This window comes from Salvelinus fontinalis, chromosome 36 (genome assembly GCF_029448725.1).
Source record: "Salvelinus fontinalis isolate EN_2023a chromosome 36, ASM2944872v1, whole genome shotgun sequence".
Taxonomy (NCBI): domain Eukaryota; kingdom Metazoa; phylum Chordata; class Actinopteri; order Salmoniformes; family Salmonidae; genus Salvelinus; species Salvelinus fontinalis.
Genome location: NC_074700.1, coordinates 5,480,136 through 5,495,869, shown reverse-complemented (window position 1 = coordinate 5,495,869; position 15,734 = coordinate 5,480,136). Strand labels below are relative to the sequence as shown.

At 42.4% G+C, this 15,734-nt stretch overlaps 1 protein-coding gene across 10 annotated transcripts in view; it reads right to left on the bottom strand.

Moving 5' to 3' along the window:
• Nucleotides 1-15,734, bottom strand: part of LOC129835072 (calcium/calmodulin-dependent protein kinase type II delta chain) — a 111,392-nt gene that overhangs the window by 15,682 nt on the left and 79,976 nt on the right. For all 10 annotated transcript variants that reach the window (XM_055900428.1, XM_055900432.1, XM_055900430.1 and 7 more), the window contains 5 exons: nucleotides 5,321-5,404; nucleotides 3,564-3,658; nucleotides 2,088-2,210; nucleotides 1,852-1,935; nucleotides 1,565-1,607 (listed from right to left, as the gene is read on the bottom strand). In XM_055900428.1, coding sequence (XP_055756403.1) covers nucleotides 1,565-1,607; nucleotides 1,852-1,935; nucleotides 2,088-2,210; nucleotides 3,564-3,658; nucleotides 5,321-5,404 — 429 coding nt within the window. The remainder of the gene's footprint in view (nucleotides 1-1,564; nucleotides 1,608-1,851; nucleotides 1,936-2,087; nucleotides 2,211-3,563; nucleotides 3,659-5,320; nucleotides 5,405-15,734) is intronic.

Below are 15,734 nucleotides of genomic sequence, written 5' to 3'. Positions count from 1 at the left end.
GTCCTACAGAATGTAGGTTTAATGCAACACACACACTTGTAAATAGAGACCTTGTATTGCTTAAGGAAGATTCATCCTGTTAATGTGATAATGACAACCCCTCCATAGAGAACACGTTAGCACAGACTCCTTAATCAACATGCAAATAAAGTCCACTCATGGAGCGAGCTAATTGACTGGTTGGGTAGAATGATGAGGTTCCTGGCACGTGGAAAAGCTCCGTGATTGGTTAAAGTGATCAGGGCTGTCACACAATAGCCACACAGTGTATGAAGAGTGTATGAGAGAGGGAAGAAGAGAGGTGTTTGTAAAAATGTTTAGTCTGAGAGGGGTGCGAGTTACCAAGACGGGCACATGGGTAGAGAGCAGTGGCAAGGCATGCCTCTTTCCATGACAGAGACTCTTACCTCACAAGGTTACACAATCCCAAAAACAGAATGGAGAAAAAACAAAATGTAAATAAAACAGACGGTGTAAAGCAGTGGTATTCAAACTTTTTCAGCGAGGACACCATTTTTTCCCGCCAGAATTTCTGGGGACCCCATTTTTCCCAAAAATAATTCCTTGCGAACCCACCCCATTCCAAATCAAATGACAACGTTAGAAATCAGTACATTTCTACATTACCAAAAATAACCTTAAATTCATAGCGTTTTTATCTCATCAAAATGAAAATAAATAAATAAATACATACTCAATAACATCTTTCTCAAAAAAGTTTGTATATTGATCCCATATAATAATCTGTAGGTTTTTTTGTTTGTGGGGCGACCCCATAAAGGGTTGTGACCCCGACTTTGAATACCACTGGTGTAAAGTCTTGGCTATATGGAATGAAAATGTAAAACAATGAACTATTTAAATAAAATATTTTCTGTTAACAAGAGAACCAAAGTCTTGACAGGGAGAGAGAGATTAAACAATGTGTTTTTCTTGCCTGAACTAAATTGCCCAAATAAATACAAGCAAGCAGGAGAAAGGGAAGTCCACATCTTTTCTCCAGTAGCCACTCTGATTCAGAGGGGTTGGGATAAACGCAGAAGATATTTCGTTTGAATGCATTCAGTTGTGCAACTGACTAGGTGTCCCCTTTTCCCTTCCCTTCCCCTTCACTCATCACCCGAGAGAAAATCTATATTTTTAACTAACAGACATATGGCCCTTTAAGAGGCCCAGATTGTCTGAACCACATCGATCAGCACCGCTCCACTGGTCTCCAGGCAGTTTCTATTGATATGAACTGAGAGCAGGCTGATAGTGGTAGTTTTAAAGGCCACAGCGTATTCATCCTGGAGTTCTCCCCTACAACTCACTATTCTTTCACATTTAGTCACTCCATACTCTCTCGTGCAGTTTTCTCCTTGTTCCTCTCTCACTCTATCCGCCCTTCCTTTAACACCTACCCCTCTATCCCTCATTTCTCTCCCCATTGTTTTCCTCAAGTGTTTCGGTGAAATAACACAACTAAGTGAGCGAGCGAGAGAAGATGCAAAAACACAGACATATAGAGCCAAAGGGAGACCCCGCGAAAGAAACTACAATACAGTAGGTGGATGTATCTTACCTGAGAAGTTGCGTGTTGCCAGCATGGTGGTGAGGATAGCACCCTGAGGAAGGGAAAAGGAACAGTGAGTTGAAAAACTGACCTTCGAGGCTTTAATACTTGGCACACCTCATCCCTAACACGGTGTCCAACATTGGGTGGATAGATTATGATGCCAATGAGCACATTATTTAGTGCTCAGGGTCCACTCTACGACAAGCATGGGCTCGGGTTTTAAGTCAAGTTGTCACTTTCTCAAGGTCTCACTCACGACATCTGGTGAAGTCCTGTGAGAAACACTCCCTCACCTTGAGCTTCCTCCTGGCGTTGAACTTCCTCAGGCACTCCACCGTCTCCTGTCTGTGCATCATGGACGCCACAGTGGAACGTTGCTGCAGAGAGGACAGTGAGAGAGGGGGAGAACGTCATGAGTCTGTAGGTGTGCTCATCGGACCATTGGACTGTGTGTGTGTGTGTGTGTGTGTGTGTGTGTGTGTGTGTGTGTGTGTGTGTGTGTGTGTGTGTGTGTGTGTGAGACACGTACACAGATCCAGGGGTGTTTGAGTGCGTCTGTGGCGGTGACCCTCTTGACAGGGTTGATGGTCAACATCTTGTTAATCAGGTCTTTGGCCTCGGGGGTCACTGTGTCCCACTCAGGGGACGGAAACTGAAGGGGAGAACATCGAGAGAGGCAATGAGGCTCGTCATCCGTCATTCCATCCATCCACTCATCTATCCTCCCATCCCTCCCTCCCTCTTTCACTCCCTCCATTCAGCTTTGTTTGAAAACGTGTCCTTGGAGAAACAAGGACAGCGAGAAAACTGGCAACAAAAAAACATCATAAGGTTGCCAAAAAAACAGATTCACTGAGCAGAAGGTGCTCGTCTCCAGAGCCAAGTTGGGCTTGAGCCATTGCAGTGGGCTGTCCCCCTGCCGCTCTCCTCCTCCTCTCTGCCCCTCCCCCGTTCGAAAACTCAATCTGTCTGGGAGAGGCGTTGCGATTGACTGGGGAGAGCAGGGATAGGGCTGCCAGACAAAGAGGAAATAGCCTGTGTGTGGTGTTCCAACAGCATGCTGGGAGAGGCAATGCTCAGCCAATAGACAGAGACTGGAATTCTGGATGTGTCAAGTATGGCCCTTGTGTCGGGTGGAAATCAAGTGGCTAACACATTTCCTTCTTGTGCAAGAGGAGAGGCAAGATAAACATGTTCAATTCCAGTCACTCAAACAGGAGATTAGCTTTGCCTGTTAAAGTTAAGGGATCGTGATCAAAGTCTCAGAAACAGTGAGGGGATGGCCTTAATCTCATGTAAATACTGTCAGATAACAACCATAGAAATCAACTCCAGTGATACCCAGTGGTGTAAAGTACTATTTAAGCCGTTTTTGGGGGTCTGTACTTTACCATTTATATTTTTGACAACTTTTACTTCACAACATTCCTAAAGAAAATAACGTACTTTTCACTCCATACATTTCACCCTGACACCCAAAAGTACTCATTACATTTTGAATGCTTAGCTGGACAGGAAAATGGTCAAATTCACGCACGAGAACGTCCTTGGTCATCCGTACTACATCTGATCTGGCAAACTCGCTAAACACAAATGCTTTGTTTGTAAATGATGTCTGAGTGTTCAAGCGTGCCTCTGACTACCCATAAATAAATACAAAAACAAGAATATGTTTCTGTCTGGTTTGCTTAATAGAAGGAATTTGCTATAATGTATACTTTTGATACTTAGGTATATTTAAAATGAAATACTTTTACTCAATAGTATTTTACTGGGTAACTTTCACTTGAGTCGTTTTCTATTAAAGCATCTTTACTTTTACTCAAGTATGAAAATTGAGTACGTTTTCTACCACTGGTGATACCTTAAGCCAGTGAGACTCTGCCAAAAAGATTTCCTCAGTAAGTGTCAAACACTGCTGACAGATTGGCAAACAGATAAATGTGTCTGTGTGAAAGCATGTACTGTACGTGACAGAGTATGTGTGTGTCGTGTCAGTACTCACATCGTAAGCCCCAGCCTTGATCTGCTGGTACAGTCTGTGCTGGTCCTCGTCCCAGAAGGGAGGGTAGCCCACCAGGAGAATGTAGAGAATCACACCTGATGAGACAGAGACACAAACATGTCATCAGGATGATACCAATTATGAATAAAAGTCATTTCAAAATTATACTCAAATCTCAGCAAGAGGAGAAAGCACAATCAGTATGACCCAATAATATCTGCGTAATGACTTTTAGTGGCTTAAATCAGAGAATGTGAGCGCGGCTCATCGCTCCACGTAGTTTCCAACCGCTCCACTAAAAACCAATCCTCTAAAAAACTAAAATTAAAAAAAATCTAATTTATCCACAATTTAACCAACAACCATCTATTTTTGTGACTACCTGGACCTACCATTTAGTTTTGAAGTATTGAAACCAAACCATATGATTTGAATGAAAAGTACTTTTTGTTGTATTTAATCATCATAGTCTATAAATTGCACATATAGGCTGTGACTTACTTAGAATAATATTAAATGATAAATTCTTAATTAGGATCCATCTACAATGCCTTTGAATCCATTTTTAGAAACATGGCTAGAGTTCCTGCGATGGAGCCTGGAGAGCAGGCTAGCAGTGGAGAATACCCTCTCAGTGCATGCAGAGCCTCTGTGGATGCTAAACACCTTTCGGGCCACTCTTTCCATGCTGGGCAGGGATACGTTGTTTATTTTTCTGTAGGTAGGCCTAGATTTTAGGTAAAATAACCCTATCAAAACAGAAAGCTCCTTAAAAAAGGTAATATGCCAGGCCTATTCAATGATGGCATATTGTATAGATAAGAACAAAAATGAACGAAACTTTTAAGAGATCAGATTTTTAGTTTATAAACACTTTGCTACAATGACACACTTTAGTTAGCTACCCACCTCATTCCTTTCTGTTAGCAGGTAAGCACACCATCATGCTTTCGTGATACCCGTCTTTTCAGATTCCAAAATGATTATTTAGTTGTAGACGCTACATCACCTACTCCCTCTCTTGCTCTTGGTCCTCCTCATCTTTGCAAGTCACCTTGATTTTTCACCTGTGTGTTTTATCAGTTTCTTAATGAAAATATTTAGCACCCTAAATGACAGTATCTAAAGCAAGGGGCTATAGTAGCACACAAGAAGACTACAAATGCATGCTGGGCCGGGCATGCCCTGAGCTCGTGAAGTGAGCACTACTGGAGCTGACGCGCCAGCCTTCGGGAAACTAGCTCCACGCTCCAGTCAAATTGGGTACGCTCCACTCCTCGCTCCAGCTCCACTCACATCCTCTGGACTTCATACAAGTTAACAGCTTTCATTGTTACACGGATGAGGAGATCAAGAGAGGACAGAAAAGTACTCCCTCTTCATAGACTCCTCCCACTATAAGGGTTTATCATCATGTCACTGTGGTTACAAAAACAATCCAAGCACTTCAGCACTGTGTTGCTCATTTGCTGGTAGGTTACCGGGACGAGCTCAAGGGCCCTTGGTTGGTCAGTAGAGCACTAACGACACAAATAAGTCATTGTGGCCCAAAATATAGAGACGCACAGGTTGTGAATGAGTGTGTGGTAGACATTAAAGCCCAGGTGGCCCTTGAGTTTATGTAACGAGTGGGCTGCAGTGATTAATTCAACTGGATGAACTCATTGTCTGTGTGAGAGCCATGTAGGTCCTTTGTAGTTGGTACTAGCCTTTTGCTCAAAGACAAATAGATTGTTCCATGTTGGGAAGTTCCTTACCACAGGCCCACATATCCACAGGTTTCCCATAGGGGTCTTTCCTCAGGACCTCTGGGGACAGGTAGCCTGGGGTTCCCGCAAAACCTGGAACGGAGATGAGATGTCATGTAAACGAACTACAGTTCCCAAGATGGATGTACACTTACATCCCACCATTTTTTTTTGTATTTATTAGGATCCCCATTAGCTGCTGAAAAGGCAGCCGCTACTCTTCCTGGAGTACAAACAGGAATAAAATAATACATCATAGTAAAACAATAGCCTGCTCGACATTGTGGATTACACATACAGTAACAGTCAAAAGTTTGGGCACACCTACTCGTTCAAGGGTTTTTCTTTATTTTTTACTATGCATTATGAAGTAAAGAAATTACACAAATTAACAAGGCACACCTGTTAATTGAAATGCATTCCAGGTGACCTCATGAAGCTGGTTGAGAGAATGCCAAGAGTGTGCAAAGCTGTCATCGAGGCAAAGAGTGGCTACTTTGAAGAATCTCAAATCTCAAATATATTTTGATGTGTTAAACACTTTTTTGGTTACTACATGATTCATATGTGTTATTTAATAGTTTTGATGTCTTCACTATTTTTCCACAATGTAGAAAACAGTCAAATTAAAGAAACTCTTGAATGAGTAGGTGTGTCCAAACGTTTGACTGGTAGTGTATGTACATTGCTCAAATGTACTGTATGAAAAGCACATTAAAATACAACATGACAATATTAAAATGTGTGGGTCTGTGTAGAGTGTGTATATGTCTCTTCACAGTCCGCGTTGTGGCGTGAGGTGTTATTTTATACAGGGTTTTTGTATATCGGATTTTACTGCTTGACTGAGTTACTTAACGTGGAAGAGAGTTCCATGTAGTCATGGCTGTATGTAGTCCTGTGTATTTCCGAGAGTCTGTTCTGGACTTGAGGACTGTGAAGAAACCGGTGACATATCTAGAGGGATATGAATGTGTGTCTGACCTGTATGTTAGCTGTTTGAACAGACAGTTTGATGCTTTCAACACGCCAATACCTCTCACAAAAGAGAGGTAGTGATGCAGTCAATCTCTCCTCTACTTTGAGCCAGGAGACATTGACATGCATGTTATATTTTAAGGGCCACCGTGCTGCTCTGTTCTGCGCCAACTGTAATTTGCCGATGTCCATCTTTGTGGCACTTGACAATATAAATGAGCAGTAGTCCAGGTGTGATAAAACTAGGGCTTGTAGGCCTTGTTTTCTTGATTGTGATGTCAAGAGAGCAGAGCTTTATCACAGACAAACCTCTCCTCATCAATATGTTTGACCATGTCAGTTTACAATCTAGGCTTACAGTAAACAGTTTAGTCTCCTCAACTTGCTCAATTGCCAGATTCATTACAAGATGTGGATAAGGTTTAGGGTTAAGCGAATGATTCGTCTCAAATACAATGCTTTTAGTTTTTTATATAATTTAGGACTATCTTACTACTAGCCACCCATTCTAAAACTGACAGCAGCTCTTTGTTAAGGGTTGCAGTGATATAACTTTCTCTGGTAGCAGACATGTATAATTTTGAGTCATCAGCATACATAGACACACAGGCTTTACTCAAGGCCAGTGGTAGATCGTTAGTAAAAAAAAAAAATTGAAAAAAGGGGCCAAGACAACTACCTTGAGGTATGCCAAAAATTGACCAGGTTTACGTTAGATGCACTTCCGTTAGGTAACTCTCAATCCATGATATGGCAGAGGATGCAAAGCAAGTCTGCTGCTGAAAAAACTATGAATGCTAATTTCAAAAGCTGCACTGAAGTCTAACAAAACTGCTCCTAAAATCTTATTACCAATTTCTTGCAGCCAATCATCAGTCATTTGTGTCAGTGCATTACATTTATTTATTTATTTTATTTCACCTTTATTTAACCAGGTAGGCTAGTTGAGAACAAGTTCTCATTTACAACTGCGAAGATAAAGCATAGCAGTGTGAACAGACAACAACACAGAGTTACACATGGAGTAAACAATGAACAAGTCAATAACATAGTAGGAAAAAAACACAAAATGAGTCTATGTACATTGTGTGCAAAAGGCATGAGGTAGGCAATAAATATTCCATAGGAGTGAATAATTACAATTTAGCAGATTAACACTGGAGTGATGAATCATCAGATGATCATGAGCAAGTAGAGATACTGGTGTGCAAATGAGCAGAAAAATAAATAAATAAAAACAGTAAGGGGATGAGGTAGGTAAATTGGGTGGGTTGTTTACAGATGGACTATGTACAGCTGCAGCGATCGGTTAGCTGCTCAGATAGCAGATGTTTAAAGTTGGTGAGGGAAATAAAAGTCTCCACATGTTGAGTCCCTTTCCTTATAAGCATGCTAAAAGTCAGTCGTTCATTTGTTTACTGTGAAACGGCATTGTATCTGGACAAGCACAATTTTTTCCAAAAGTTTACTAATGGTCGGTAGCCGGCTGATTGTTTGGCTGTTTGAACCAGTAAAAGGGTGCTTTGCTATTCTTGGGTAGCAGAATGACTTTTGCTTCCCTCCTGGCCTGAGGGCACACACTTTCCTGTAGGCTTAGATTGAAGAGAAGGCATTTTTTTCCCCCACGAAAGATGTCATTACTGGTTTGTCATTATTTTTTTTAAATACACTGCTCAAAAAAATAAAGGGAACACTAAAATAACACATCCTAGATCTGAATGAATGAAATATTCTTATTAAATACTTTTTTCTTTACATAGTTGAATGTGCTGACAACAAAATCACACAAAAATTATCAATGGAAATCAAATTTATCAACCCATGGAGGTCTGGATTTGGAGTCACACTCAAAATTAAAGTGGAAAACCACACTACAGGCTGATCCAACTTTGATGTAATGTCCTTAAAACAAGTCAAAATGAGGCTCAGTAGTGTGTGTGGCCTCCACGTGCCTGTATGACCTCCCTACAACGCCTGGGCATGCTCCTGATGAGGTGGCGGATGGTCTCCTGAGCGATCTCCTCCCAGACCTGGACTAAAGCATCCGCCAACTCTTGGACAGTCTGTGGTGCAACGTGGCGTTGGTGGATGGAGCAAGACATGATGTCCCAGATGTGCTCAATTGGATTCAGGTCTGGGGAACGGGCGGGCCAGTCCATAGCATCAATGCCTTCCTCTTGCAGGAACTGCTGACACACTCCAGCCACATGAGGTCTAGCATTGTCTTGCATTAGGAGGAACCCAGGGCCAACCGCACCAGCATATGGTCTCACAAGGGGGTCTGAGGATCTCATCTCGGTACCTAATGGCAGTCAGGCTACCTCTGGCGAGCACATGGAGGGCTGTGCGGCCCCACAAAGAAATGCCACCCCACACCATGACTGACCCACCGCCAAACCAGTCATGCTGGAGGATGTTGCAGGCAGCAGAACGTTCTCCACGGCATCTCAAGACTCTGTCACGTCTGTCACATGTGCTCAGTGTGAACCTGCTTTCATCTGTGAAGAGCACAGGGTGCCAGTGGCGAATTTGCCAATCTTGGTGTTCTCTGGCAAATGCCAAACGTCCTGCACGGTGTTGGGCTGTAAGCACAACCCCCACCTGTGGACGTCGGGCCCTCATACCACCCTCATGGAGTCTGTTTCTGACCGTTTGAGCAGACACATGCACATTTGTGGCCTGCTGGAGGTCATTTTGCAGGGCTCTGGCAGTGCTCCTCCTGCTCCTCCTTGCACAAAGGCGGAGGTAGCGGTCCTGCTGCTGGGTTGTTGCCCTCCTACGGCCTCCTCCACGTCTCCTGATGTACTGGCCTGTCTCCTGGTAGCGCCTCCATGCTCTGGACACTACGCTGACAGACACAGCAAACCTTCTTGCCACAGCTTGCATTGATGTGCCATCCTGGATGAGCTGCACTACCTGAGCCACTTGTGTGGGTTGTAGACTCCGTCTCATGCTACCACTAGAGTGAAAGCACCACCAGCATTCAAAAGTGACCAAAACATCAGCCAGGAAGCATAGGAACTGAGAAGTGGTCTCTGGTCACCACCTGCAGAACCACTCCTTTACTGGGGGTGTCTTGTTAATTGCCTATAATTTCCACCTGCCTATAATTTCCACCTGTTGTCTATTCCATTTGCACAACAGCATGTGACATTTATTGTCAATCAGTGTTGCTTCCTAAGTGGACAGTTTGATTTCACAGAAGTGTGATTGACTTGGAGTTACATTGTGTTGTTTAAGTGTTCCCTTTATTTTTTTGAGCAGTGTATATTATATACTCTACCACACTCTCTTTACAGAATTAAAAATGAAAAAGTTTTTCATAATTTCTGTTTGCGTGATACGAAGGTTCATAGTTTGTTGGCATGTCATACCTAATTTTGTTAATCTTGCCAATGAAAAAGTAATTTAAGTATTTGGCAACATCAGAGGGTTTTGTGATAAATGAGCCATCTGATTCCATGAAGGATGAGCAGAGTTCACCTTCCCCCCCCCCCAAAAAAAATGTAATTTAAGGTGCTTTTTACCTTCATTCTTTATATAACTTCTTTGTTTCGTAGAACAGTTTCTTCTTATTTTTGTTTAGTCACATGATTTCTCAATTTACAGTACGTTTGCCAATCGGCTGTGCAACCAGACTTATTTGCCATTATTTTTGCCTCGTCCCTAGCAACCATACAATTTTTCAATTCCTCATCAATCCACAGTAATTTAGCAGTTTTTTACAGTTAGTTTCTTAAATGGGTACATGATTATCAGTAACTGGAAGAAGCAATTTCATAAATGTGTCAAGTCTGGCGTCTAGTTGATCCTTATTACATTCAACCAGAAAATATTATAAACTCATCAAAAAAGAAATGTCCCCTATTCAGGAACCTGTCTTTCAAAGATAATTCGTAAAAATCCAAATAACTTCACAGATCATCATTGTAAAGGGTTTAAACACGGTTTCCCATGCTTGTTCAATGAACCATAAACAATTAATGAACATGCACCTGTAGAACGGTCATTAAGACACTAACAGCTTATAGACGGTAGGCAATTAAGGTCAGTTATGAAAACTTAGGGCACTAAAGAGGCCTTTCTACTGACTCTGAAAAACACCAAAAGAAAGATGCCCAGGGTCCCTGCTCATCTGCGTGAACGTGCATTAGGCATGCTGCAAGAAGGCATGAGGACTGCAGATGTGGCCAGGGAAATAAATTGTAATGTCTATACTGTGAGACGCCTAAGACAGGGCTACAGGGAGACAGGACAGACAGCTGATCGTCCTCGCAGTGGCAGACCACGTGTAACAACACCTGCACAGGATTGTTACATCCGAACATCACACCTGCGGGACAGGTACAGGATGGCCAGAACAACTGCCCGAGTTACACCAGGAACGCACAATCTCTCCATCAGTGCTCAGACTGTCCGCAATAGGCTGAGAGAGGCTGGACTGAGGGCTTGTAGACCTGTTGTAAGGCAGATCCTCCCCAGACATCACCGGCAACAACAATGGGCACAATCCCACCGTCGCTGGACCAGACAGGACTGGCAAAAAGTGCTCTTCACTGACGAGTTGCGGTTTTGTCTCACCAGTGGTGATGGTCGGATTCAAGTTTATCGTCAAAGGAATGAGCGTTACACCGAGGCCGGTACACTGGAGCGCGATCGATTTGGAGGTGGAGGGTCCGTCATGGTCTGGGGCAGTGTGTCACAGCATCATCGGACTGAGCTTGTTGACATTGCAGGCAATCTCAACGCTGTGCGTTACAGGGAAGACATCCTCCTCATGTGGTACCCTTCCTGCAGGCTCATCCTACATGACCCTCCAGCATGAAAATGCCACCAGCCATACTGCTCGTTCTGTGCGTGATTTCCTGCAAGACAGGAATGTCAGTGTTCTGCATGGCCAGCGAAGAGCCTGGATCTCAATCCCATTGAGCACGTCTGGGACCTGTTGGATCGGAGGGTGAGGGCTAGGGCCATTCCCTCCAGAAATGTGGGTAACATCTCACAGCAAGAACGGGCTAATCTGGTGCAGTACATGAGGAGGAGATGCACTGCAGTACTTAATGCAGCTGGTGGCCACACTAGATACTGACTGTTACTTTTGATTTTGACTGTTACTTTTGATTTTGACCCCCCCTTTGTTCAGGGACACATTATTCCATTTCTGTTAGTCACAAGTCTGTGGAACTTCTTCAGTTTATGTCTCAGTTGTTGAATCTTGTTATGTTCACACAAATATTTACACGTTAAGTTTTCTGAAAATAAACGCAGTTGACAGTGAGAGGACGTTTCTTTTTCATAGGAATCACTACAAAACCTCTTGCATGATTTCTTATACACTATTTAAGCCCAGCCTTTGGAACTTTGTTTTTTTCTAGATATGTCTACTATATTATGATCACTACATTCGATGCGTGTGGATACTGCTTTAGAGCAGATTTCTGTAGCATTTGTAAAGATGTGATCATTACACGTGGATGATTTCATTCCAGTGCTGTTTCTATATACCCTGGTAGGTTGAGTGATAACTTGAACCAGATTGCAGGCACTGGTTACTGTTTGTAGTTTTTTTTAGACAGTTTGATGAAAACCTGTCAGTATTTAGGTCACCCAGAAAATATACCTCTGATGACATTACATACACCAGGGCTATTGAACTGGCGGCCTGTTTATTAATTTAGACTGGCCCTTTGATCAATTCTGAACATTAAGTAATGCTCTGCACAAAAAAAAGCCAAATCCGATATTCAGTCCTATACGACAAACACTATTGTGGTGGTCTATAGTGTGTTTTTTGTGTTTTCTCGCAATTGCTAGCCCCTGTGAACGGTGTAAACGCTTTGAACGGTGTAAACGCCAAGATATTATGACCCCATTCCAGAAAGCTACGACTATCAGGAGCACGTAGATGCTCACAAGGAATCGCTATCCACCACTGGGCTGAGTTCCCGCTCAGCCCAGTCAAAACTGTTCGCTGCTCTGGCACCCCAATGGTGGAACAAACTCCCTCACGACGCCAGGACAGCGGAGTCAATCACCACCTTCCGGAGACACCTGAAACCCCACCTCTTCAAGGAATACCTAGGATAGGATAAAGCAATCCTTCTGCCCCCCCCCCCCCCTTAAAAGATTTAGATGCACTATTGTAAAGTGGCTGTTCCACTGGATGTCATTAGGTGAATGCACCAATTTGTAAGTCGCTCTGGATAAGAGCGTCTGCTAAATGACTTAAATGTAAATGTAAATGTAGAAGGGAGTGTGACAAAAAAACACCCCTAATGACGGAGGGAAATTAATTCAAAGCATACTTCCTTCAGACTGGAATTTGGTATTAACTGATTTGACATATCTTTGTATTAGTATTTGAGATACTTAGTTTTCAGATGATTTCGAAATGACAATTACTTATAAGAAGCTTTAAATAGTTGTAAAAAAAAAAAAATGGTGAGCGAACGTTGTGCTTTTTCCATTTTAATATTATCAAAATGTTTTGGTTGAACCTCGACTCACATCGGTTGAGAGCCCTCCACTTTCTTAATATTTTTGCAACATTTCATTTTAAGAAAAGTGCCTTATTGGTGTGTGCGCGCGCGCTGCTTTTTTATAAAGTTCTATTGCATGTAGAAAATGTCCGGCCTCCCTGCAATTAACCTTTTTTTACATCTGGCCCCTGTAAGAACATAATTGAATATCCCTGACATACACCATCAAGCATTTTACATTTTATCCAGATACTGACTCTCAGCACTAGGTGGTCTATAGCAATTACCCACAAGAATGGGCTTTAGGTGAGACAGGTAAACCGGTAGCCATGTTACTTCAACAGCATTTGACATTGACCCCCCCCCATTTTGTAGGCCCACGAATAAAAAAAAATGTATCTGTGGGATCCGGGGTCTCAATTTCGAAATATGCTTGTGCATCAGCAGTCTCTTATGTCAGTCACTGAGAGTAGGGTAAATCCATTTGTATTCAATCATTTGACAGCACCCCTTTTGATTTGAACGAAACCGTCAATACATATTTGCCCACAGCAGAAGTGGTCAGAAATGTACCCTTTGGAATGCCAAAACATTCAAGAGATAAAGGTGCTCAAAGTTGACCTATTTTGCATACACCACCTTATCATGGGACATCCATGTCTTCATCACTGGAAAAGATAAATGGTTGAGATTGATATCATTTAAATGCTTACAAACAGGGTTGTCAAACTAGCAAGCAACACCTCCCCCATTGACATTCTTGTCTTTTCTGCAGATGTTATAACCATGTATTGTTAACACGGTCTCAAAATAATTATCTAAGTGAGTTTCAGAGATAACATTCGTATACTGGCTATCTGTTTGCAAGTTATCAATTTCATGAACCTTGATTCTCAGGCTAAATACAGTGCCTTCAGAAGGTATTCACACCCCTTGACTTTTTCCACATTTTGGTGTGCTACCGCCTGAATTTAAAATGGATGAAATGTAGATTTTTTTTTATCACTGGCCGACATATAATTCTACTTTTACATTATGGGGTATTGTGTTTTTACATCTTTTTTTTTTTTTACAATTAAAAATAAAACACTGAAAGGTCTTGAGTCAATACAATACGTATTCAACTCCTTTGTTAAGGCAAGCCTAAATGGAGCATGTCAGTTTGTAATCCTAAAATCCGGAAATTCGTTACATCTGGATCGGGCAGCCATCCCGTAGGGGGAAAAAGACGGTTTAGGGAAAAACACAGAAAATAAGGTTTGAGGTGAACACAGGCTTTGGAGATCTTTTTGTTCTCCACTGAGCATACAAAACATTAAGAACACCTGCTCTTTCCATGTCATAGACTGACCAGGTGAATCCAGGTGAAAGATATGATGCCTTATTGATGTCACTTGTTAAATCCACTTTAAAATCAATGTAGATGAAAGGCATGAGGCAGGTTAAAGAATGATTATTAAGCCTTGAGATAATCGAGACATGGATTGTGTGTGTGTGCCATTCAGAGAGGGAATGGGCAAGACAAAAGATGTAAGTGCCTTTGAACGGGGTATGGTAGTAGGTGCCAGGCACACAGGATTGTGTTAAGAACTGCAACGCTGCTGGGTTTTTCCACCCCCAAACAGTTTCCTGTGTGTATCAAGAATAGTCCGCCACCCAAAGGACATTCAGCCAACTTGACAACTGTGGAAAGCATTGGAGTCAACATGGACCAGCATCCCTGTGGAATGCTTTCGATACCTTGTAGAGTCCACGCCCCGACGAATTGAGACTGTTCTGATGGAAAAAAGTGGGGTGCAACTTATAAAGTCACGTTAGCTGACGAAGCTAACGTGAAGGCACTGTATATTAATGTGGGCAAGTTTTTGCCCTTATCTGGGTTGCCTGTTTGTTTTTGTGCTTTACTGGCGTAGAGGTAGGCATGATATTGTGTGATATTTACAGTACACTTGAGCTGATCGTGCAGGGTTAACTGCTTACAGAGGGCTTCCTACTAGGGCAAACTGTCTCAGCGCTAACAGTGTAATCCAGGTTAATAGGCACAGGATTACTGCTGACAATAGCTATCAGATTGACATCAATATTCAGGGGAGTTAGAGGAACATACATTTGGTTACTTACATCGACCGTACTACAGTTTCTACGGGACTTTCAACAGCCTCTGTTGCTGATTATGACAGGTAGGATTGGAGCACAAATAGACCCAGGCTGTCAGGCTCTAAAACCGTTCGCCATGTTGCTGGAGATAATCCTGGAACCCCTGTGGTTAGGGTGAATCCTGTCTCGTTTAAGAGACAGCCTATTAGAGGTCCAAATTAATCCTTAATGCAATGTTTATGGGCCACGATTAACAAGCTTCCAAAACTTCCCACTGGAACGGCCATCTGGGGAACGTAGTGTGGCTCCCCGCCAGTGGAATGCAGCCTACTTCTCGAAAGAACTCAAATTCCCAGCATGCCCTGAGGCACCACCAGTAAACTGGGTAGATGATTCTCAGGTGACAGCCAGCCCAGGGGATTAGGATAATTATTCCCCCATCCTGTGGGGATAAGCAGGCAAATGGCCCTGTTCATTCACCTAATAAAACCTGCACTATAAACCCAGAGAGTTGACACACCTCAAAGTCTCACCTCTCACACATTAACCAGGTAAACAAACAACGTAATCAAAGAACATTTTATTTGTCACATGCGCCGAATACAACAGGTCTACGACTGTTATTTTCGTGCGCATGTGACAAATAAAAAGGTTATTTGTTTACTTCGTCTTCAAACCGAAGGCTCCACGACCAGTACCGAAGCTAAGTAGACTTTACAGTGAAACCTTACAGTGAAATGCTTGCTTACAAGCACGTAACACATATTTTTCTGATCTGCATTGTTGGTTAAGAAAGTATTTACTAAAATAAACTGAAGTTTAATTTTTTTTAAACATTTAAAATAAATACTAATTAGAGCAGCAATAAC